Source organism: Leiobunum rupestre, chromosome 5 (assembly GCF_980474605.1).
Source record: "Leiobunum rupestre chromosome 5, qqLeiRupe1.1.hap1, whole genome shotgun sequence".
NCBI classification, from domain to species: domain Eukaryota; kingdom Metazoa; phylum Arthropoda; class Arachnida; order Opiliones; family Sclerosomatidae; genus Leiobunum; species Leiobunum rupestre.
Genome location: NC_143388.1, coordinates 32,604,497 through 32,628,755, shown reverse-complemented (window position 1 = coordinate 32,628,755; position 24,259 = coordinate 32,604,497). Strand labels below are relative to the sequence as shown.

At 33.1% G+C, this 24,259-nt stretch overlaps 1 protein-coding gene across 1 annotated transcript in view; it reads right to left on the bottom strand.

Annotated features, from left to right (window-relative positions):
• The window catches only part of LOC149944191 (failed axon connections-like), a 30,109-nt gene extending 16,275 nt beyond the window's left edge, over positions 1-13,834 (bottom strand). The window contains exon 1 of the mRNA XM_090175506.1: positions 13,107-13,834. Coding sequence (XP_090031632.1) covers positions 13,107-13,445 — 339 coding nt within the window. The 5' untranslated portion in view covers positions 13,446-13,834. The remainder of the gene's footprint in view (positions 1-13,106) is intronic.
• Positions 13,835-24,259: the final 10,425 nt, after the last annotated feature.

The window sequence follows — 24,259 nt, the reverse complement described above, 5'->3', positions numbered from 1 at the left end:
AGTTCCAAAAAGTATTTAACATTTTTAGTTAGAAAATTATTTCGCATTTTACATTTCAAAATGTTTTTACTATGGTACCATCATCGCAGCTCCGGTAGAGAAAGTTCGTCTGCTATTTACTCGCAAGTAATCATAGATGGCGATACTCAGTTACTCAGAAGCAGACGAACATTCGTACATTGCCACCGCTTTATTTCCCACGCTGGCTGCGAGGATGGTTTCAAATCTTTACGTAATTATCAGGGTTGGCATAGAACCAGCCATACCGGTTATAGCCACCTGGTTAAAACCGGTTATAGCCACTTGAAAAAATCCAGATTTTTGTGGCTTTATAAAAAAAACTTACAATATGAATATTTTAGTAAATTTATATTTTTTATTTAGAAATTAAGTTTTTTTGTTTCATATTTAGAAACCGGTTTACTTTTACCAGTTTTTCGGTAGGTTTAAAGTTCCAAAGTTCGCTGCCTCGCTTCTGTCGATGCGTCATACACAAAAACTAGGGGGATTTCCCCGAGGAAATAAAAAAAAGTTATTTTATATAGTTATTTCGCTTTATTTGTTTAGTTTCTTATTTACGACAATAACTGCAGACAATTTCTACTTACATAAGTAAAAGGTACTGTTTATATTTTAGCCGGATATAACCGAAAAAAACCGGTTATAGCAAATTAAAACCACTGGTCTGGATTTTTTCAAAAAAAGCCGGCTTTTTTCCAACCATGGACTAATTATTAATTACAAATTAATAATAAATTATTAATAATTAAAATAAGAATGAAAATTCACTGTTTACTTTTATTTCAAAACATTAAGCATTTTGAAAAACTATTTTCAAAATGCTTTTTGTTTTTAATTTTGAGCTGCAAAAACCATAATTCAGGGTTCGTACGAAATATCCGGAATTTAATTCCCTGATATTTCCAGGTTTTCCCTGGCCAAATATTCCAACCATTTTTTAGAAAAAATAAATGTTTTGAGGTAAAAATCTTGAAAAATAATAAAATTTATTTGCCTGATTTTTTTGGGGTCAGTTTGAAATTCCCTTACTTTTTGAAACCATTTTCAAATTCCTTGACTTTTCCCTGACATTTTTTAAACATTAAATTCCCTGACTTTTCCAGGTTTTCCAGGTCGTGTAAGAGCCTTGCCATTTTACATTTAGAACAGGGTTGCCACAAAATTTTCAGATTGAACTTCCCTGACTATTCCCTGTTTTCCCTGACCATTTTAAGAGATTTTCCACGACTTATTAAGGGCAAAAGTTTTCTTTTATATTTTACTTTTATCAGAATTAATTAATTTGGATGGACATATTTCAGTTAAAAGGTTATTGCAATGTTGAAAAAATTAGCCAAACATTCAAGGAAATAAATGATAATCGTGGAATTTGTCATACATCTAGAGTTAAATTACCTTCAAAATGTGCGCAGATAAAATTAAATTCCCTGACTTTTCCCTGAATCTTTACAAATTCTTAAAATTCCCTGACATTTCCCTTACTTTTTAGGCCCATTTTTAATTCCCTGACGTGTGGCAACCCTATAGAAAAACTGATTTTAAAATGCATTTTGTATTTTGCATTTTGAGTTATAGAGGAAGTATTTTGCATTTTACATTTTGAAGAACCCTGGAAATTAAAAAATTTATACCAATGAAAAAATATGCCATAATGGTAAAACCATTACCATTATTAATGCTATCAGAAGTTTATCATTAATCTTGGGAGGATGTAACCAAGTTAAATGAAACTTGTAAAATGGTAAAAATTACACCGCGTAGGGATATTTGTCAATTGATAAATCATTTTCCAAATCAATATATGACTATCTTAACCCCGCACTTTTCCTCCCCAAACGAATAACATTAGCAAATATCTCTTTAAAGATATTATATACTTCTAATAATATTTATCTTCAGGGGTTAAAATTTAATATTTTGCCGTGAACTAGCTAGTATTACCACAGTTAAAATGACTAACTAAAAAAATATAATTGTGTAAATTAACACTATACGCTTATATCAAAATGTGGGTAAATATATCAACCCACCTTGCGAAATTTGAATTTATACGAAGACTAATTTCTTGTCTCGAGTAGTTTCTTTCGTGTTTTCGGTTTACAATAATCTGCGTTTCAGAAGACGTAACGAAATAGCAGTTTCTTATTGGTATTTCATATTAATTCAATTTTTTCTGGAAGGGTCGGCATTTTGACAGGGTTGGCCGATTTAAATCAATTTGATTTTAATCACGATTTAAATCAATGATTTGTTTTCAAAAAAATCATTGATTTAAATCAATTTTATGTAGTATTTTTGAAAAAGAAAAATCCTCGCCAATTGCTATAATTTAGGTTTAAATACAATCTTTCTTGTACTTCCCCCTAATGTTGCATTGGATTGTACCTGTGGGTGGAGATTCCGCCGCATTTGTTTTGTAAAAGTACCAAAATAGGTTTTAAAAAATCAACTTCTATATGATTATTAGCTTAAATTTAATAAATTCATTATATATATTAGTCATTAAAAATTAAAATATTTGTTTTAGGTAAAATTATGATACTAAATTATATAGAACCTTGAAATTTTAATTAGAATAAAAAAAAAACAAAAATCAATAAAAATTCGATTTAAATAGAAAAATCAATTTGATTTTTTAAAAAACAAAAAAAACCTGCATTTCGACCCACCTTTTAATACAGGCGTACAGCAGCGTTCCTAGAATTTAATCCTTTTAATTACATAAGTACAAAACACAATGGCACTTCCGCATTAACGCCTAATATTCACTCCAGAATACACGTTTATTCGGTAAATTAGGTAATTTATTCGTCACTACAATGGCGTAGGGATGGGCTACAATAATAGAACTGCCCCCTGCACCCACCCGGTCCGGTTTCCAAGTCCGGCGTCGGTGTCTGAATCAATATGGCGTCGAAACAAAAGGATACGCGATCAAAATGGCCGCGACCGATCAACCCGGGGTACCCTCCCAAACACCTCCCATGAAAGAGTAACCCCCCTTCCCGAACCAGACATCTGCCATTAACGGTATCTCAATTGAATTTATCTTTTTGGCCTATTGACAGAGGGCGTAGTTAAGCTAAGCCATAACGGGCCACGCCAATAGGTCGCCAAAGACACGGCGTGCGGCGAAGCTTCGATTACCCCTCGTATACCTGTATCCCTTAATAGCCTTCGATATATCTCGGCGGTGTGATAATGAAATTATGGTCTCCTCTCTCTACGAAACGACGCGCGGGTAGCGCCTTAAGGTGGTGAAAATAACGTACACTGTACGCAAGTTCCTGACCAGATAAAAGTTTATTTCCAAAAGGCCGTGGGCGTTATATAGGGATGGGAAGTTATTTTATTATTTCATTAATAAATACAAATAATAAACGTTTATTCATAATAAAATATTTTACAAAGATTTAATTTTTAATTTAATAAATTTCGTTTAAGGATTTAAGTATTATTATTTTATTAAAAATATATTATTCAATATTATTATTTGCTTATTTTATGGGTTTTTTATTGAATATTGCTTTTTTAAATATGGTAATTTAAGATTTATATAAGAAGTATTCAGTAGTGTTTTTAGGTATTTTTATGGGTTTTTGAATTAAATATAAATTTAGATTTTTAAATATGAAAATTAGATTAATTTATGATAAATATATTTAGTATTTTATGCATTTCATTTTTAATTAAGAATAAATTATTGAATTTATTTTTTAGCGTGGAAATTATTATCTTTACTAAAAATGTATTGTAATTACTAATAGTATTCTAGCTATTTTTAAATAGAGATGTACCACTAATACTAAAGTTGTTACCACGAAATAATTTATACTTCAAAACGATGAGGGTAAACTGTTGCCATCGTGTTTCAAATCTATGAGCAGTAAATTACAGTAATTTTACTCTTAGTGTAAAATTTTACTGCCGCTTTTATTGACTACTGGAACTTACCTAAGTATTTTAAAAGCGACACAGTCGTGTTCAGACAGACAATTAGGGGAGTTCTATTGCAAACAATTTTAATTGAAGTTTAGGAATTTTGGAAGCATTACATCAGTCAAATTTGTTAATGAATTTGGTTAAACATTCCCATTTTTATTAATTAATTATTAATTTAATTTAAATTTTATATAGTCAATTCCCTTTAGCACCATTAGCACGTTAAATTACCTAATAACAAATAGTTAAATATCAAACTAAATAAATTTAACGGTTAAACAGAATTTGTATAGTTACCTTTTGAAAAAGTAGAAAATATTTATACTTGCAAATACGTTTCTACAGGGTTGCCAAATTCCCTGTTTTTCCTGACCATTTTAGGCTAATATTTTTGTTATATTTTACTTTTATCAGGAGTTAATAAATTTAAATGGACTTATATTTTTGTAAAAAGTTTATTGCAATGTTGAAAAAATTGGCCAAACTTTCAAGGAAATAAATGATAATCGTAGAATTTGTCAGATTTAGAGTAAAATTACCGTCGAAAGTTGTCAAGATAAAAAAACTCCCTGAATTTTCACAAATTCTTAAAATTCCCTGGCGTATGGCAACCCTGTTCTAGCTACAAAAATAACCAAACATCCAAGGAACGTAATACCATTAGTAAATAAAACAAAAACTTAAGTAAACGAATATTTAACTAACCCATAAAATTTTAATTTTAAGGTCAGAAGCTCTACATTTGATAAAGGAATACTAGTATAAACAAAACTCATCCATCCTAATCGCAAACATAACGATACAAAAGAGCGTCCAATTATAAATCAATTACCCTAAATAAACGCCCATAAACAAAAATTTATTCAATGAATATATTTACAAACGATTTCATCCCACGAACCTTTTTTTTTTAGTTTTTATACGAAATTTTCCCAAAATTTAGAAATGGCTGGCTTTCAAGGTCTAGTTACGAAAGAATAATAAAACTTTTTGACTGGAGCGGTTTGAGAATAAACAAGGAAAAAAACTAGCTACCAAAATAGCAAAAGTAAAAACCAGAAACCCAGAGGAAGTTGAAAAGCAACGAACGAGGGAGGAGCCATTGAAACCCGAAATTCAGATAAAAAAAAGAATGTCAAGAATTTAGGGCAAAGACGTCGTTCGGAAGAGCCAAGTTCAACGAGATAAAATGTAAATTAAGAAGAAGTCGAGCATCTGACACCGCGTAAACGGCTCCCCCCTCCGCAACACCGACAAATTTGGTGGGCCTCTAACAAAGGCTTGGGGCCAGTAGATTTACGATATTGTAGACATTCCTTTCGTATGAGTCACCAGGGGGCACTACTACGTTGCGGGCTATTCTTGGAATAGATTTTATTTTTTTTAGACACGGGGCATAAACCCCTGCAATTCAGAAAGATGGAATGCAAGGGGGAATTATTCTCTCAACTTGACCCTTCATACGGTTACTACCCCGGCTAAAAATACTCTAGGCTATTAACGGTTTGCTGAGATTTTACGAGGGTTCAATTTTCAGTCTTTCAATTGGACTAATTCATACAATTTATAATAGACGAATACTACCTCTTCGTTTAATTAATTTGATCTCTACATTTAGGTATATTTTCTTTCCTTGAAATAAATGATAAAGTTCGTAAATTTTAAACATAAATTTCTTTGAGTACTAAAAGCGGATGCAAGAAGGTTGGCACTTTTGATTCTTTTCAATAATAAAAATCAAATCAATCGATTTTATTATTTAAATCGGATTTTTTTAAATTTTTATGGCTCATTTCGGATATTTTACTTTTTATCAGTTAGCTAATTTTGAATTAAATGAAATCGTAATTAAATTTAATTACTATTTAATATTTTAGTTTGCTCAGATTTTCAATTTATTTTTTTTAAATATCACTAATTTAAATCTTGATCTTAAACAAGATTTAAATTAAAAACTCACTAATTAAATTTTTTTTAAACCTTCTATTATTTAATTATCTATTATAAGCTAACATTTTGATAGTACAACCATCTTTAAAAATAAATAGATAAAAATTTACCATAAAAACTGGTTCTAAAAGAGAAAAATTTAAATCTGGATTTCTAGTATTGCAAAAACAATTGTCCACAAGAAATACCAGAAATCCTTTTGAGAAACTGTTTTAGCAGCTCTCACATCACTTCATATACAGAACACTATTACAGCTAGGGCCACCACTCAAATCTTGATTTTTAGGAAAAATAGGAATATATTTCTAAAATTATAGGATTTTATAGGACTATACATGCCATTTAATTTAACTTTATGCATTTAAAAATAAAATCTATATTTAGTGAAATCTTTGATTTTCACTTATGATACAAAAATTATTTAACCATTTTATCACAAAAATATACTAGTAGCTAACCATGTTAACAATAACAAAAGTATAGACTAGAATGACTTTGTATATGAATTTATCCTATAGCTAAATCTAGCAATCGAACTGAGTGGCGGGATTTGAAATGGGCAAAATATCAAAATTATAGGACTAAGACTTTTTGCTAAAAGTATAAGATGTTATAGAACATTTTTGAAAATATAGGATTTTATAGGAATTATAGGACTATAAACCCGCCCATCTTATAGGGCATTTTTGAAAATATAGGATTTTAGGAATTATGGGACCTCTGGGGGCCCTGCTAGTACTATAAACCCGCCTTCTTAAGTTCTATACCGCGAAAAAAGCCAAATTTAGCATAAAGCCAATGGAGCCACGTATAAAGGCAACGTTTAATTAAAGGCTAGTCGGCCAAACCGCAGTCGAAACGAGCCCCAGGAGGCAAATACAGACAGCGACTGAAAAACACGGGTCTAAATAACTGTCAAAAAGACGCCCAGTAGACCGAAAAGTCTACACCAGTCAAGACATTTCTTACAAAATATCCCCCGGCACAGAATACACGTAAGAATCAAATGAACAAAAAAAAATCCCATGTTTTATGGATGAACGAGAAACTAAGCAGATACCACTAGTCAGCGTGGCTAAAAGACTACCGGTAAGGTTTATTTTCCCGATTCGAAGACTAGCGAGATTACTTCCGTCCACGCTGTCAGGTAGCTACGGACCTTCCGACGCTGGCATTAGTACGGCCGCTCACCCGAAGGAATGCGTTTTCCCCCGCGTTAAATAATGGCGGAAATGCAAAGAACAGAATTATACACGTTGTCAACGCGACCGGTTGACTATGTACAGGGCCGTAGACCGTACCTCGTTCTTAGTTTTGGTTCGAAACGCCAGGTGACTAGGGTATTACGTATTGTCGTGTCTTTGACAATTTAAGCAAAGGCCCACTGAAGCGTAGGTACCCTTGAAAAATGTCTTCCCTGGGGAACTTTGTTGGGATCTCATTTTACGCACGCAATGACTATAGGGTAGGTGTACTGTACAAAATATGGACGTTCTTATAACGTAACTTACAGAATGTATAAGATTTTCCATTTGATTTCGGATGTGACGGACTTGCGCGAAATTTTACGCCCAAAAAATATTTTTATTTTTATTATTATTTCCGATATTTGTGGTTTAACTTTCAGCGTTAACTTATCAAATTATTCAGGGTTCGTACAAAATTTCCGGAAATAAATTCTCTGACATTTACAGGTTTTCCCTGACCAAATTGCCAAATTTTCCCTGACCATTTTAGTAGAATAAAAGAATGGTTTTAGGTAAAAAATCTTGAAAAGGATTTTCTTTAAAAAATTTATTTGTCTGATTTTTTTGGGGTCATTTTAAAATTCCCTTACCTTTTGGGACCATTTTCAAATTCCTTGATTTTTCTGACATTTTGGAATAATTTTCAAATTCCCTGACTTTTCCCTGACTGTTTTTGAAAATGTTTTAAATTCCCTGACCTTTTGGGAACCTTTTCAAATTCCCTGACTTTTCCAGGTCGTATACGAACCCTGTTATTTGATTTCAATATCATTTTTTTTTCAACTGAGATGAAACTAAAAATGTTTATTAAATTTTGACAATTAAAAAAATTCATATTTCATTAATGAATTAATTTTAATTGAAATTTATTTTTACAACTGAGAGGAGACCAAAAATTATAAATTTTGACTGAATTTATATACAGTTAACAAAAATTAATATTAATATATTTCAATGTTTAGTTATGTAGTGTTACGGTTAAAGGCCGACCACATATTTATTCGGTTTACTCTGTTTCTAAGTTAGAAGAGACCACCTATGGACTGTGAGAAGGATCTTACTCTGTTTCTCACTGGTAGTCGGCTGCTTGCGTAGCACATATGTCTTGCAGCGAGCCAGCTTCCAGTGAAAGACAGAGTAAACCGAATAACTATTTGAATAGCGATTTGAACTTTTGAAGATTGGTTAAATAAATCATTGCAATAGGGAAAGGTTTTTAAACGTTATGGGGCCCAATAGGATATATCCTAAAAGTTAATATAGTAATTGGTAACGCTACATAACTAAACATTGGTGATGAAATATTAATTTATGTTAATTACATATACATTTTGTCGAAAATTATAATTTTGGTCTCATCTCGGTTGTAAAAATTGATTTCAATTAATATTAATTCATTGATGAAATATTCATTTTTCGTAATGGTAATTTTCTCCAACTATTTCTAGGTAAAACTTCATTTGATTAAAATTCTTTAAAGCAAGTGTCGGCTCGACGTGTACTAGCTCGTTTTTCAACAGATATCACTAGCGTCGACGTAAAAATAAGATGCTTAAGCTACATTTTGACCCAAAAGGTGGGACATAAAGTACCCCTCACGTTGATAGGCTCGTTTGTAAAGTTAACAATATCTTAAATTATAGTAATTTCAACAATATATTTTACATGGGATATATAATTTAGGTTAAAGTTAACTAAGTGGAGAATAAGTAGTCTAATTATAATACTCTACAATGGCTCTGAGGACGTTAACATTTGGCTATTTTGAATTTTAGCTCCCTGTGCCATTAATAGATGGCACCACTCTCTTCAGTAAAGTCGTTTTCCGAAGAATATATTCTATATTCATTGCCATCTCTAATATCAATGGCCTAATCATAATACAGATGGCAATGATAGAGCCGATAGTTGCTTTATTTCAAAATTGGTAGCATTTTGAAAAACCTGAGACTTTTAGGACACTGAATAAAAAAATCGACTTATCAGGTATAATCTACGTCACAGCTGTTCGATTAAATTAAAGTCAAGATTTAAATAATTTGATTTTAAATAGATAATAATTTAAAAAGTCAACGAAAATAATTAAAAATATCAACTTATCACTTATTAAAACCTAAAGTTATCAACCGCTGATCAGAACTTTTCGATAAATTCAAATCGATTCCGCAAAATACACTCCAATTTAAAACAGGCCTCAGGATTGGCGCCAAAAAATAACCATCGGAATTAAATTTTAATTTAATGAGTCATTTAAAAACAGCACGCACTTTATAAATTAACGCAAATTGTACATAAAACGTCGTTAATAACATACAACGTTATAGAAGGTGAACCACCTTCAAATTCACACAAATCTTAATTGAAAACACCCATATCCAGTTAAAGCCGGCGCTAACAGTCCAGCTAAATGGCGAGTCTAGACATTTTTCCGGGTAAAAAAACCATAAACACCAAGATCCATATACGTCAAAAAAATTCCTAATTAAATTCGCCTAACTCCGAAACTTCTGACAGTTAAATTTTAATCTATAAAGACAAGCTAGATGAGAGATCAAGAGAGAGAAATATAAAAAAAAAGGCTCCAGAAAACCTTGAATTATCTAATTTTCGTTTTAAGGATATCAAAGAATATCTTAACTAGCGGGAAAAATTACGTTAATTTATGCATCCTTTTAAAAACACACACACGATCATTTTTAAAAGTAGAAAAATTATCTTTTTACGAGGGTGGCGAAGAAAAGACACCAAATATATTCGCGAAGGCTAAATCCTTCAAAAGTCGCCATTTTGGCTTCAGCGTCTCTTCGATATAGAAAAGGATAACGCTGCTATTTTCGACGCTGTCGTTGGCCGTGGTGGTGTCTCCGCGAAACTTACGAGAATAGTAACCGAGGTGTTTATTGCGGATTTTGTTCAAAGTCGGGCGTAACGTAGACTTATGAGATATGAAATTTCCCAAAAGGAGACGTTGCACTACCCATTCGATTTGCCATTACTATTGCAAACTAATTTCTAGCACTATTTTAAGCTGCTTTAATCCAGAACTATAAAGTAACTTAAAAATTCGACATCAAAAATTTTCAATTTAAAAACTATATCAAAAACTCGACATCAAAAAATATCAATTCAAAAACTCTTTATCAAAAAATATCAATTTAAAAACTCGATATCAAAAAATATCAATTTAAAAACTCGATATCAAAAAATATCATTTAAAAACTCGATATCAAAAAAGATCATTTAAAAACTCGATATCAAAAAAGATCATTTTAAAACTCGATATAAAAAAAGATCCATTTTAAAAACTCGATATCAAAAAATATCTATTCGAAAACTCTATATCAAAAAATATCCATTTAAAAACTCGGATATCAAAAGAAAAAATATCGCCATTTTTAGATAATTTGAAATTTCTACGTATCAGACTGTTAACGCCATCTGGTAAGACTTAGGGGTATTTAAAAAAATAACCCTCCAATGGCGTCACCCCCGTGAAAGGATCTTCACCCTGCGTATCGTCCTTTACCAAATAGATCGCGGTTTAAAACCGAATGACAAGTGAATTTCGGGGATTTTAAGCGAGTCTTAAAAGATTTTCTTTAGTGCTCAGATTGGATCATATCCGCAGTAGCGGCAAAAGCTTGTCGCATATTTCTGCGCAGCTAGACAGAAATTATGCGCATATTTTCGGGCGCTCGGCTAAAGCGTAGCTCCAGGGAATCAGCCAAAATGTTAATCCGACTAAAAACGTCAGAAAAAGAGACGCTTTCCGCGGGGAAAGAGCCTCAAACCAGACTAGGAGCCGCACTCATCGCTCACGCTCGAAACTGGAGACTCCCAATACATCGTGGTCGAGTTCGCATTGCTCGATAGCCGAATATTTGAATTCTTGCCAATTTTTTCCCCTCTCCAACGTTTGACGCTTAACAAGGCTTATCGTTTGACAGCTACTAAAAGGCTCATTAACGGGTGGAAAATCAGGTGTGACTGTCGCCCGTGTCGGCGTCAAATCAAAACAACTTTCGAGATAAAGTACTTCAGACATTGTTAGTCATACGGATGCTGGGAGTTTATCTTATATTGATTAAGAAATACGCTATTCTATTGAAAATAATTCACCAGTTAAGTTTACACAGAACTACGTAACGGTCAACGTGGGAAACTCAAACTGCTGGATTATCGTCTGCTAAGCAGATGAATTTTGACTTGTCAAGCTTAACCAACTTTTTTAGACTTGGTAATAAGGTGTGTAATTTTTTCTGGTGTCTAAAACCTCAATTTAAATCAATTTTTTCTTTAATTATATTGGATTAATATTTAAATAGTTAATACTTAGTGTTATAACCTTACACTAAAACGTAAATTAAATAAATTACTAATGACAATTTGGGAATTTGGATTTACTTTAAATCGTCATTAATTCAAAATGTAAATAGTCATTTTTAAAATTTAACAACGCTTTTAACGCAAGGTTTTTAAATTAAACACCCAATCGTAAAAATTACATTTAATTATGTACATTACTACGTTTTTTAAATTAAACAACCAATCGTAAAAATTACATTTAATTATGTATATTACTACGTTTTTTAAATTAAACAACCAATCGTAAAAATTACATTTAATTATGTATATTACTACGTTTTTTAAATTAAACAACCAATCGTAAAAATTACATTTAATTATGTATATTACTACGTTTTTTAAATTAAACAACCAATCGTAATAATTACCTAACGTTACATTAATTATGTAAAGAGAGCTAAGGTCGGGATCGTTTAAGACACTGAACCGTCCTGCAAAATGCTATAAACTTATAACTTTTGGAATCTATACCATTAAAAGTAAAAATGGAGAGGTGAAACCATTAAGGACCTCAAATATTTCTGGTTAAAAGCGAGATTATAGAAACTAAGTATGTCATTGAGGCGAATGCAAAATAACAAAAATATCTCGACCTTTGACACTGTAAAAAAACAAAATTCCCTTCTAACGAAAATGCACTCTAGAGATAATTGAAAAACGTCCCCCTTAAGCGCGAAAAAATGACTTGTGGGCGGGAAAATATGGAGAACTTTGAACCCCAATTGTCAAGAGGAATGCGAGCATCCCCTCTATTAACACATTTCCCAAGAATGCGCCTATTTTAACATACAAGAAAGAGTTATAATAACGAAACTCGATTCTCCTCGCCATTTACATCTATTACCGTCTCACCAACTGTATAATTAAATTTCCTTTGATAAAAAAATACGGAGTCTAGTCTCCGTTTCTATCTAGACGCTTTGTGGAAGAAAGTTAAAACTGCCATTAAGAATCTTTTAGACCTATTCTCGTCATGCGTTGCTATTTTAACCGGTTCTATCTTATCTTTAAACCCCGGAGCGTTTTTTAGTTAAAAAAATATAACATTTCTTTAGTATAGTGAAAACGAAAAGACTTAAAAAATACTGGCGAAATTTCCATATATTTTATATTAGTTTAAAATGGGAAAAAAAATTGCTCGTAGCCATATGGATCATTTATACAGATCGTCAGCCATTTTTAGTAGCGCCACACCGCGGGGTAAATACGCCATTTAAGAGTCCAAATTTTCTTACGTAGCGTTTTAACCAACTCCGTAAATTAGTTTTGAACGTGACCAACGTCAGTCGGTTCAATAAATATAAATTTAAACGCTAAAAAAGTATAAGGAATAAAATAGGCCTAATAAGATTTGGTACGAACGGGCCCCGTTTTGGTGCGAGCGTCCTAGCCCTAAATACGCCCTTTAGCTATCGGACGCACACGCGAAAGACCTTGAACGGGCGTCGAAAGGTCGTATTCGTACACGGACGATGGAGAAGACGCTAAGCCTAACTCATCCTCTCTCTCTCTTATCTCGGGGTGTCGGTGGCGCGCGGGGCATGGGATGGATAGTAAAAGATGGAAAGAAGTCCAACTCACTTCGTATTTGACACCAGCCATCCTGAGCCATGTCTCAACCTTGAGACAAAATGGAGAAGCCGAGGGGAGAGTGGGGAATCGGCTGAATTGGTAGAGATAGGCCACATCTTTCTCGTAATCCTGTTTGTGAACGGGGGCTCCCTTCATCTTGACTGGGCCGCCGTTGGCCGGAGCTTGTTGGGAAGATGGCCCGTTGCTGGTAGGGCTGGTGGCCGGTTGAGTGGCCGGCGATTCGGCCGGAGTAGCTGGCGGTTGGGCGTCCCCCGTTTCGGCCGCTTCCTTCTCGACGAGCGGGGTGGCGGGCGGAGGGTTTTCCACTGCGGTGTCGCCTTTTGTCATGATAACGCTCCGAAGATCAAACTCGCTTTAAAAAACAGACGGATTTCAAAATGACAACTGTAGTAACAATCCTTCTTGGCCGACGCGTTCAATCGGAATAAAGACGATCGAGAGCCGGAGTCAGGGGGGCGAGAAAATTAGTAAATAATCCTCCGCGAATAAGACGCGACGATAAATTATCTCGGCTGCGGAGAAAAGTAAAAACTACTCCGCGGTCTCCCGGAGTCAAAGTGCAAAAAATTTATCTCCGCGAATGACGGGCCCAGTCGCCGACTGAAGAGACGCTCTCGGCGAACGAAAAAATCTTTTCAAAATGGCGTAGTAGAGATGCGGAGAGAGGAACCAACGTATTTTCGGTGGATAGGACGCGCGTGTGTTCGCTACGGTGCGTACATGACACTGACGTTTAGGGGGAGACACGCCTATCCCCGTTAGTACTCTATTCCGGAAAAGAGGGGGGGAGGAAGAACGCGAAATACCGTGACGTCACGACGCGCATGCGCCGTCTCGAAACATTGACCGCGACCGCGCCGATATAAAATAGACGCGTTTTTTTAACCGAAGATTTTTCTACGGATCTTTCGGAATGTTTGAGGCCTATTTGCGTGTGAGTAATACGCGACGGGGCTGGTTTTAAATACGCAGAAATTCTTTAGCGATTAACGTACTCTTTCTACGGAAATAGGTTGGGGTTTCGTTAAAATCTACCCGCGTTGTATTGCGTCTTATTAAACTTACTCATTATCGCCAGTATTTTACGTACACTCCGCTATTTCCGTTATTTGGCCTTTATCAAAAACATTGGTGCTGCTACGAGAAATTACGATATCAGCCCCGTCTGGCCTCTCCGGATTTATTTCGTATTTTTTCCTCGGTTATTAATCATGTTCGAAAAAACGTAAACCTGCCTGTGTGCTTCATTTATCATGTTACAGTGAAAAAAATATGTACAGCACAAATTATGACTTGTTGTAATTCTATGTTATTCCTGTAGTTTCTTTACCAATTCTCGTTAATCATTGCGCTCGAATAAATATTTTAAGTAAAGAATAAATGGACTATGTTGGAAAACTCCATCGCCGATTTATGTTTTGTATTATATAAACATACATAATGAATACAATTATTTTTATGGTCTTTACACTTTTTATTTCTTAATAAACGTGTACCAACTTACGTGTACCTTCGAAGCCTCCCAATGATTAAGAAAAGATAGTGCGGGGTGAAATACATGAAATAGTGATTTTTTTTAAACTATTACAGAACAAAATATCATTTTTAAATATTTAAATATCCTCAGGTAGTTTATTTACTACATCTTACATCATTAGGCGGAGTAAGTCAGGCTTTAGGAATTTAAGCGGTGTACCCATCCGCCGTTTGACGCGAAATTCGCGTTCGTTACCTGCGTTGGTACACGTTCCATTTAAACGTTAAATATAAATACTTCTCTTGTAAGAAATATAATATAAACGTCTGACATTACGCCATACCTTTGAATTTCGAACTATTAAAAAATGTTCTTAAAGGACATCCATTGTACATTGACATCTGTACGTGCCATTTATTTTTGCGTAACTTTTTCGACGAGGCGTAAAAATGTCTGACTGGACCTCATCATTATCATTTAAATATCTTTCTCTCTCGGGGGTCATCAAATTTTGATTCAGCTAGTAATGTGGGTTCCAGCGCCCACACAAATACCAGATATCAAGTATGTACTATCATAAGAGGATAGCCATAATCGTTTAAAAAGAATCGGAGACGACAAAAAAATGGGAGTTGGGAAAGAATTCGTGATGTTAACTGAGTCACCCTCGATTGTACAAAAGACACAATTACTTTCTCTCCACGTTTGATTTCGTTCTAGTCGCCAAGGCTTATATCTAAATACAATAGGCCAATTTAAAAGACTACTAGGGGCGCTATTAAACCCGGGGGAGGGTGGGGGGCAGAACCGGATGCCAGACACGACCAAGTGTAAGGCTTCTAATGTGACATAGTCAATGTCATACTCGTATATTTAGCCTCCGCTAAAGGTCAAATGCTTTTTACCCCCTGCTTCTATAACTCTCTCTCTCTCTCTTGGAACAAAATGGGTTTATTGGAGTTTGACACCCCCGAAAGATGGGTCAATAAAACTCAAAGTCTTCTGAAGTTTGAGAAATAGATTTCGTAACAATGGGTACGCCGTGGTCAAAATCATGTGGTGTCTAACATAGCAAAACCACACACGTATTATTAATTTAATTTATTGAAGCTACCGGAAATTAATTTCACATTTATTAACAATTAAAAAATTATAAATTCTTTAAAATTAAGCGCGGTTGGTAATTTTTTAATAAAAATCAAATCAATAATTTTTTTATAGAAAGTTGATTTTTAACTGTATATACAAATAATTGAAATTTAGGGTTACTTTGCACCTATTGTACCTATCCGTAACATAATCTAAAAATCAAATTAATTAATTTAATTTAATTGCTATTTAATATTTTAATTGTGCCCAGATGTTATTTCTACTAAAAATGTGTTTAATTAGAACCTATTTTTCGCTAATTTTTATTCCTAAATTGAAATAAATTGTGATTTAAAAATGACTTGATTTAAATGGCGATTTAAAAAATGGCTTGATTTAAATCGTGATTTAAAAAATGACTTGATTTAAATCATGATCAAAAAATTAGTTGATTTCAATCATGATCAAAAAATTAGTTGATTTCAATCATGATCAAAAAATTAGTTGATTTCAATCATGATCAAGAAATTAGTTGATTTCAATCATGATCAAAAAATTAGTTGATTTCAATCATGATCAAAAAATTAGTTGATTTCAATCATAATTTAAAAAACATTATTTGATTTAAATCAAAATTTAAAAAACATTATTTGATTTAAATCAAAATTTAAAAAACATTATTTGATTTAAATCAAAATTATAAAAAAAACATTATTTGATTTAAATCATAATTTAAAAAAACAACATCACTTGATTTAAATAATAATTTAAAAAACAATATCACTTAATGGATTTAAATAATAATTTAAAAAACAACATCACTTGATTTAAATCATAATTTAAAAAACAACATCACTTGATTTAAATCATAATTTAAAAAAAACAACATCACTTGATTTAAATCATAATTTAAAAAACAACATCACTTGATTTAAATCATAATTTAAAAAACAACATAACTTGATTTAAATCCTAATTTAAAAAACAACATTATTTGATTTAAATCATAATTTAAAAAATTACTCGATTTAAATCATAATTTAAAAATACTTGATTTAAATCATACCTTAAAAAAACATAACTTGATTAAATCATACCTTAAAAAACATTACTTTATTTAAATAATGGTTAAAAACCAATTTATTTTAAATCAATCAACCATACACTGAGTTATTCTAAAAAAAAAACTATTAAATAATGTAATATTGCCAGGTTTTGATGAAACAAATAGAGTTTATCTAAAATATAATAACTTTTATTTTTATTTAAAAATGATTTTTAATATCATTTAGAGGTAAAAAGGGTACTAACGCCTACGCAACTTTGGCGTAATAATACCTATGGAACGTTTAAATTAACTTTGGCAATGGAAATTCAGTTTTAAAAATAAATTGGGGTAAGAGTCTCCTTATCTCAAAGCTCCTAAAATGACCACGATTCAATGCCAACTTTTTACTCTTCCAAATAGACCCACGTTTCTACATTTCGAGAATAAAAATTATTTTTCTTTTAAATCTAAAAACGACCTATTTAAGCGTTGCAATTTTTTTTTCTTCTAGACGATATCTAAGTTCTGAAAAATACGAATGCGGGCACTTTGATATATGTTCAACTATTACGTTAAAATGACTCACAAACCGACCAAACTACGTACTAACAATCCACCATTTTAACTTGCCAGTAGCGTCGTAGCGGCGCAATACCGTAAAACAAGAACCCTTTCATTTCGGATTGAAAGTATCAATTTAACTTGACGCCAGATTGAAGCCAGAAATAATTTTTTTTGGCTACTTTTTTTTTACATTCAAAGCTGTCGTTGAAAAGATTATAATAAAAAAATGGCTTTAAGAAAAGAGTTAAAATGGATGAAAATAAGAAGAAAAAATGAATTAAGATTTCTCGTGATGTCGTCTGCCCTTAAGGCGGAAATTGAACCAAAATTCGTACGATACGGACCAAAAAGTTACGTACCCGTCCAAGGGTATTTGATATATATTTTTTCAAAGTTAATAATATACAAAAAGGGGCCAACACATCCATCTTTCAATTTCAAAAAAATCATTGTAGTGGAAAAATATATTACAAAGGTTAAAAAACAAATTCAAGGGCAAGGTTTTAATAATTTTTTTCCCCCGCAAATTTGCATAATCCTAGCTTCGTATCGTGGTACTTTTAAAATAGTTACGCCCTTGCTAAAATGTTTTTAATAGAGGTAAAAATGAGACAAAATGTCGACAGCAGTCGCCTGGAAAAACGCGACAGACAAAACAGACAGATGGGAAGGAAATATGTCGTCAACAGAAATTGATACTTCAGGTATTTTTTTAAAGAGTGGATAAATATCCAATGATAAGCGAAATTTTTGTCAATTTTTGTAACGGGAGTATTAAAATAACAATGAGGTGAAACGGTAAACCAAAAAATTATTTAACGTTTTTAATGGCGCCATACTATAGATAAAATATCAGACCGAAGAATAGTTTAGAGCTGATAGCTACGGATGGCAGGGCCGTCTTTAGCTTTGAGGCGCCCCTGGGTTAATTATATTAGGCGCCCTTTTATATATTTTTATAGTATGTGTTTAACAGTGTTTTTAAGAAGAATGTACTGTTTTAATTTTTTACAACGACTTTAATTAATTTGAATACGTTTTATACTTAAAAAATTAAATTAAGGGCCAGACGGCGCCCCTCCGTCAAAACCGTGATATCGGTTCGTATGTGGGCATCGTAATATATCGGAATGAATATCGTCAAAACCGTGATATCATTTCAAATGTGGGCATCGGAATATATCGGAAATAATATTTTCAAAACCGTGATATTGGTTTAAATGTGGGCATCGTAATATATCGGAATGAATATCGGTAAAACAGTGATATCGGTTCAAATGTGGGCATCGGAATATATCGGAATGAATATCGTCAAAACTGTGATATCGGTTCAAATGTGGGCATCGGAATATGTCGGTTCAAATAACGGCCAAATAGTGATATCGGTTCAAATTTGGGAATCGAAATGTGTCGGTTCAAATATCGGTAAAATCTGTTCAAATGTGAGTATAGCTATACATCAGGAAAATCTGGATATATGTAAAATCTTTATCGATTCAAATGTCGGTAAAATCGTGATATCGATTCCAATATGGGTATCGGTAAAATATTTGGGTAATATTTGACCGTTCTTTTTCATCATAAAGAAAACAGTTGAAATATCTTGAACTTGTTTGTAAACACTTAATTAAATTTAATTAAATAATTCAATAAGATTTCCTCCTCGCTTAACAGCAAAAAATTCTTATTATTTCAACCCCAAATACATAAATATTCCAACTACAAATAACAACTCCATTATACCACCCACGAAGTACGTATATGCCAAATATTGCCGTCTCAGATAGTACACGCCGGGGGAGGGTAGCGAAATAAACTTCCCCCGCATATTATTATCATAATAGGATGCCATGTTTTCTTTTTGTTACTTCATACCTGGTTGAAAACATTCTTTTTATAGGCGGTAAATACGGGGCTTTAATCTGCAGAACGGTTTTATTGTAAAGGATGAAATTCTTTTCATCTACCAACAGCGTGGGTAAAATAAAAGAGAAATAATATTAGTCAGAAGCGACTGGAGGTCATCGTAATGCTATTCGAAGAATTCTCTTCCGCGATGTAGAAGAAGTCTTTGTAGAATTACGCGGGAGCAAGATGATAATTTTTGGTTTTGCTCATTAGCAAAAATATTTGGCAACTCCACACCTCCCTACCACTTAAATTACGTTACATACTACTATTCAAATTCTTAAGCTTACACTCGGGCAGGAATTTACCAAAATATGGCACATATACTGAAGTATGTATCTTACAAAATGACAGCTACTGATGTAACTTGCAAATTTTTAAATTCCTATGATAAAGCGGTAACGTAGACTCTTCGCATTGGGCTAATAGGACCTTAGTGTTAATTTGCTTAATAAATTACCGGAAATAACCAGGGTAATACCCCTTCAAATATGTACTTGGGAGCTGTCTAAGAAATTATTTGGCTCAACTGACATCCAATTCCAACTATCAAAATAGGTTTTGGGACCAAAGTGGATCATCAACTTCTATGAAAATCTCGATATAGTAAGCTGGTCCCAGAATTAAGTACCGATATATTAAACTGGTCCCGAAATCCAGGACCGATATATTAAACTGGTCCCGAAATCCAGGACCGATATATTAAACTGGTCCCGAAATCTAGGACCGATATATTAAACTGGTCCCGAAATCTAGGACCGACAGTGGCGTAACTATAGGGTGGCAGGGCTGGCAAAATGCCACGGGCCCCCGACCCGAGAGGGCCCCGGCTCAAGCGGCCGTGAGTTCAGAAATAGCCTAACTTTTTTAACAAAATATTGTACCTAGGTACTTAAAAATTAAAATTTTTTCAAGTACTTAATTAAATTACAATGTGACGATTTTTACTGGGAGGGCCCCATCCAAAGAATTTGCCACGGGCCTCAGATGGTATAGTTACGCCACTGAGGACCGATATATTAAACTGGTCCCGAAATCCAGGACCGATATATTAAACTGGTCCCATAGTCCAAGACCGATATATTAAACTGGTCCCAGAGTTCAGGACCGATATATTAAACTGGTCCCAGAATTAAGGACCGATATATTAAACTGTTCCCAGAGTTCAGGACCGATATATTAAACTGGTACCAGAGTTCAGGACCGATATATTAAACTGGTCTCAGAATTAAGGACCGATATATTAAACTGGTACCAGTGTTCAGAACCGATATATTAAACGGTTCCTAGAGTTCATGATTTGGGTTTTAAAATAGTTAAATAGGTCCCAAAAATATATGCCTTGTTTAAATGGTCCCAGACGTCAGGATCCCAGTTTTTAAATAATTAAATAGGTTCAAACAATTTATACAGTGTTTTTTTCAACCAGTTAACCTTATTTACGTAACCCACTATAACACGTTACGTAAAATAATTAACATGGTTCACAATTTTTAAATTATATATTCATATTTTAAATTCTTTGCCAAGGGTGATAATTATGGTAATAACCTTGAAGGAAAACAAAGTGCAACCTAATATTTTGGAAAGATAAAAAAATATTAATATTAATAATATTAAAAATTTACTTTTTCCAACTGGGAATTCTGATTTGCAAACTGACCAAAATTATTCCCCAATAAAAAGTTGGAATTCTCAGACATACGCACTGATAATAGAATAAATCAAATATTTCTAAGATAAATTAAATATTTCTTAGTATTTTTAACAACTTCGAGTGGTGTTTTGGCAATCGCGTCTCCCCAGTAACGATAAAAACCCAAAGAAAATAAAGAAACCTTTCAGCGTATAAGAAAATCAATATACATTCTTCATCATAAAACAGTCAAAACTTTCCAACAAATTTGCATACAAATCCGGCCCGATAATAATTAGCCAACGCAATGAATGGCTTAAAATCAAAACATTATTTTCCTTTACAACCATATAAACGCCAAGTCGACATTTTTCTGTTAGTATATTCTTCCGATACACCTGGCTTATTTAACCTTGCATCGACGAAAGCTTACGATAAAGCTGGTAATTTTTGCAAACGCCAGGGGGAGCCACCAGCGATAATGGTTTTTATACATTTTCCCTGGAGTGTTTGGGTGTCCCGAATTACTCGTCACCTGGCAATACGGACGGGAATATTATAATATAGCTCGTACCCTCGCCGGGTGGCTTTGACGGCGAACGTCACGTGAGGGGTGTGTCCTCTAACTGATTTATCATAGTACGTATGGTCCAAAGATTTCGGTTGAAGCGAGGAACGAAGCACACTCACTTGTGACTACTGGAAAGAAGGTCAAAGTCGAAGAGAGGCCTGCCACTCGGAGCTGTTTACAAAACGAATAAGAAACTCAAATACTCTAAAGTGGAGAAATATTTAAACGATTTTATTCGCAAAGTTTTTTTTTCTATTTTTGTTTTACTTAAATAGTAAACTGTTTTTGACGTTTCGGGACACTCGTGAAATTTTAAGACTCTTAGTTTGTTTTACATTCATTCTTTATACCATAAGTAACATAATAAACATAAGTATGGCACAGAACGAATTCGGTTAATGACAGTCTGTCGCGGGGTGTTTGCGAAATAGGAAGTTTCCGAACAGGAAACTCGTCCCTTCCTACTCCTTCCGTTGGCAAAATAGTTGCTTAGTTTGATTCCGAGAAATACGAGCGTACACGCGTTTAGGTTTGAAATGCGAAAAAAACTAACTTCTGAAATGGAGCCAGTGTTTATAATAGTTATTTTTAACTACCGATTCAATAATTCATCATTATTTTCCAAAAGTAAGTGTTATTTACAGTTTCGAAAGCAGTTAAATTTTTAATGGGCCTTGGCTGGTCCGTCGAAAAGGCTGCCGGCGGACCGTCGCCGATTTTCCGGGCATCCTCCAAATACTAGTAACAGTTCGCGGAGAGTCGTCAGTCCGTTGGTACGTAATGGTTTACGTTGTCATTGGTGAAACAGACAATCATTAAAAAATTTGCATTGGGTGAATAGAGTAATATCGCTCTGTAGCTTTGGGCTATGGCCGCCATTTTTAGGCAGATTTTTATCTATAGGGAAAAACATGGGTGACGTCGACATACGTCACGCCGATATTACTTATTATAAGTGTCATACTTATGTTTATAATGTTACTTATGTTTATACGTATGTATTAAATATTGCTACATAGTAACTTTGTTTTGATTCAATTTATCTTCAATTATTAATATTATTAAGAATAATTTTAATAATTTATGCCGATTTTGGAAATGGGTTATTAAGTAGGATTATTTGTAAAATAAAAAAGGCGTTGTATCTTTTAGTTTAGAAAAAAAACAGCTTCATTACTTTAATTTTTCAATTTGAAAAATTCAGCTTTTATATTTTAAGTTTTACTAGAAAATTCAACCTTGAATTTTTAATTTTTGGTAAGCATCGAAATTTTAAATTGAAGTGTATAAACAATTACCATCGAAATTTTAATTTCCAATAAATTTGGAAAATTCAGCTTCGAAATTATAATTTTCAATTTGGAAAAATAATTTGTTTTAGTGGAAAATTCAGTTCCAAAATTTTAATTTTTACTGCTTAATTCATCATTGAAATTTGAATTTACTGTTTGGAAAATTCAGTTTCAAAATTTAACATTTTACAGGTCCAATATAAAAATAAACAAAATCAATTTTAAAAACCGAAACCCGGACACTCAAATCTTTAAATTTTTTATAGGAAAAATAGGATTATATTTATAAAAATATAGAACTTTATAGGACTATTTTTTTCAAAATTATAGGATTTTATAGGACTATATATGCTATTTCATTTACTAACTTAATACATTTAAAAACAAAATCTATATTTAGTGAAATAAATCTTTGATTTTCACTCAAAAAATAGAAACTCTTTAACCATTTCATCACAAAAATATACAAGTAGCTAAGCATGTTAACAATAACCAAAGTATAGACTAGAATTACTTTGTATAGGAATTTATCCTATTTATTATAGGATTTTACAGGACTGTTTTGGAATTTTGCTTAAAATATAGAATGTAATAGGACATTTTTGGAAATATACGATGTTATAGGACATTTTTGGGAATATAAGATTTTATAGGACATTTTTGAAAATATAGAATGTAATAGGACAGTTTTGAAAATATAGAATGTAATAGGGCATTTTTGGGAATATAGAATTTTATAGGACGTTTTTGAAAATATACGATGTTATAGGACATTTTTGAAAATATAGGATTCTATAGGATATTTTTGAAAATATAGGATTTTATAGGACATTTTTGGGAATAAAGGATTTTATATGACATTGTTGAAAATATAGGACTTAATAGGACATTTTGGAAAATATAGGATTTTATAGGACATTTTGGAAAATATAGGATTTCCTAGGACATTTTTGGAAATATAGGATGTTATAGGACATTAGAAATATACGATGTTATAGGACATTTTTGGAAATATAGGATTTTATAGGAATTATAGGGCCCCTGGGAGTCCTGCCGGACATCAAAAATGCGTATCTCTCAATTTCCTTCGAAGTCAGTTCCTCAATTTTTTTAATTAAAAGCGTAATAATATTATGAAACTAACTAACAGGGAGAAAGCGAAACCCGAGGATTCCAACGGGAAGTCAACTAACCTTTCCTTTTCGAAAAGCACATTATCTTGACAAGTTCCCTCTACGGCGTATGTCATCATCGAAAAGTAAACCCCCCCCCTTAAGCCTTGGCTACTACCACTAAACCTCCCCCCCCCCTTGATTACCCTTAATTTAAAATTGTCTCATTATCCCGGGCCATTACGCAACGGCGCAAACATTGACTCGCGATTGGCCGTTCGCCTTTTTTTTATTTTCGACCGAGGAAGTTCAACCGGAAGCGAGGGCGTCGGAATGACGTCACGTCCGGAGGAAAAAAAAGATGGCCACCTAATCGACGCGTTATTCAAGCGGAAATAATGAATAAAAGACTGCCGATCGCTGGGTTTTTTTGCACTTCGGTTT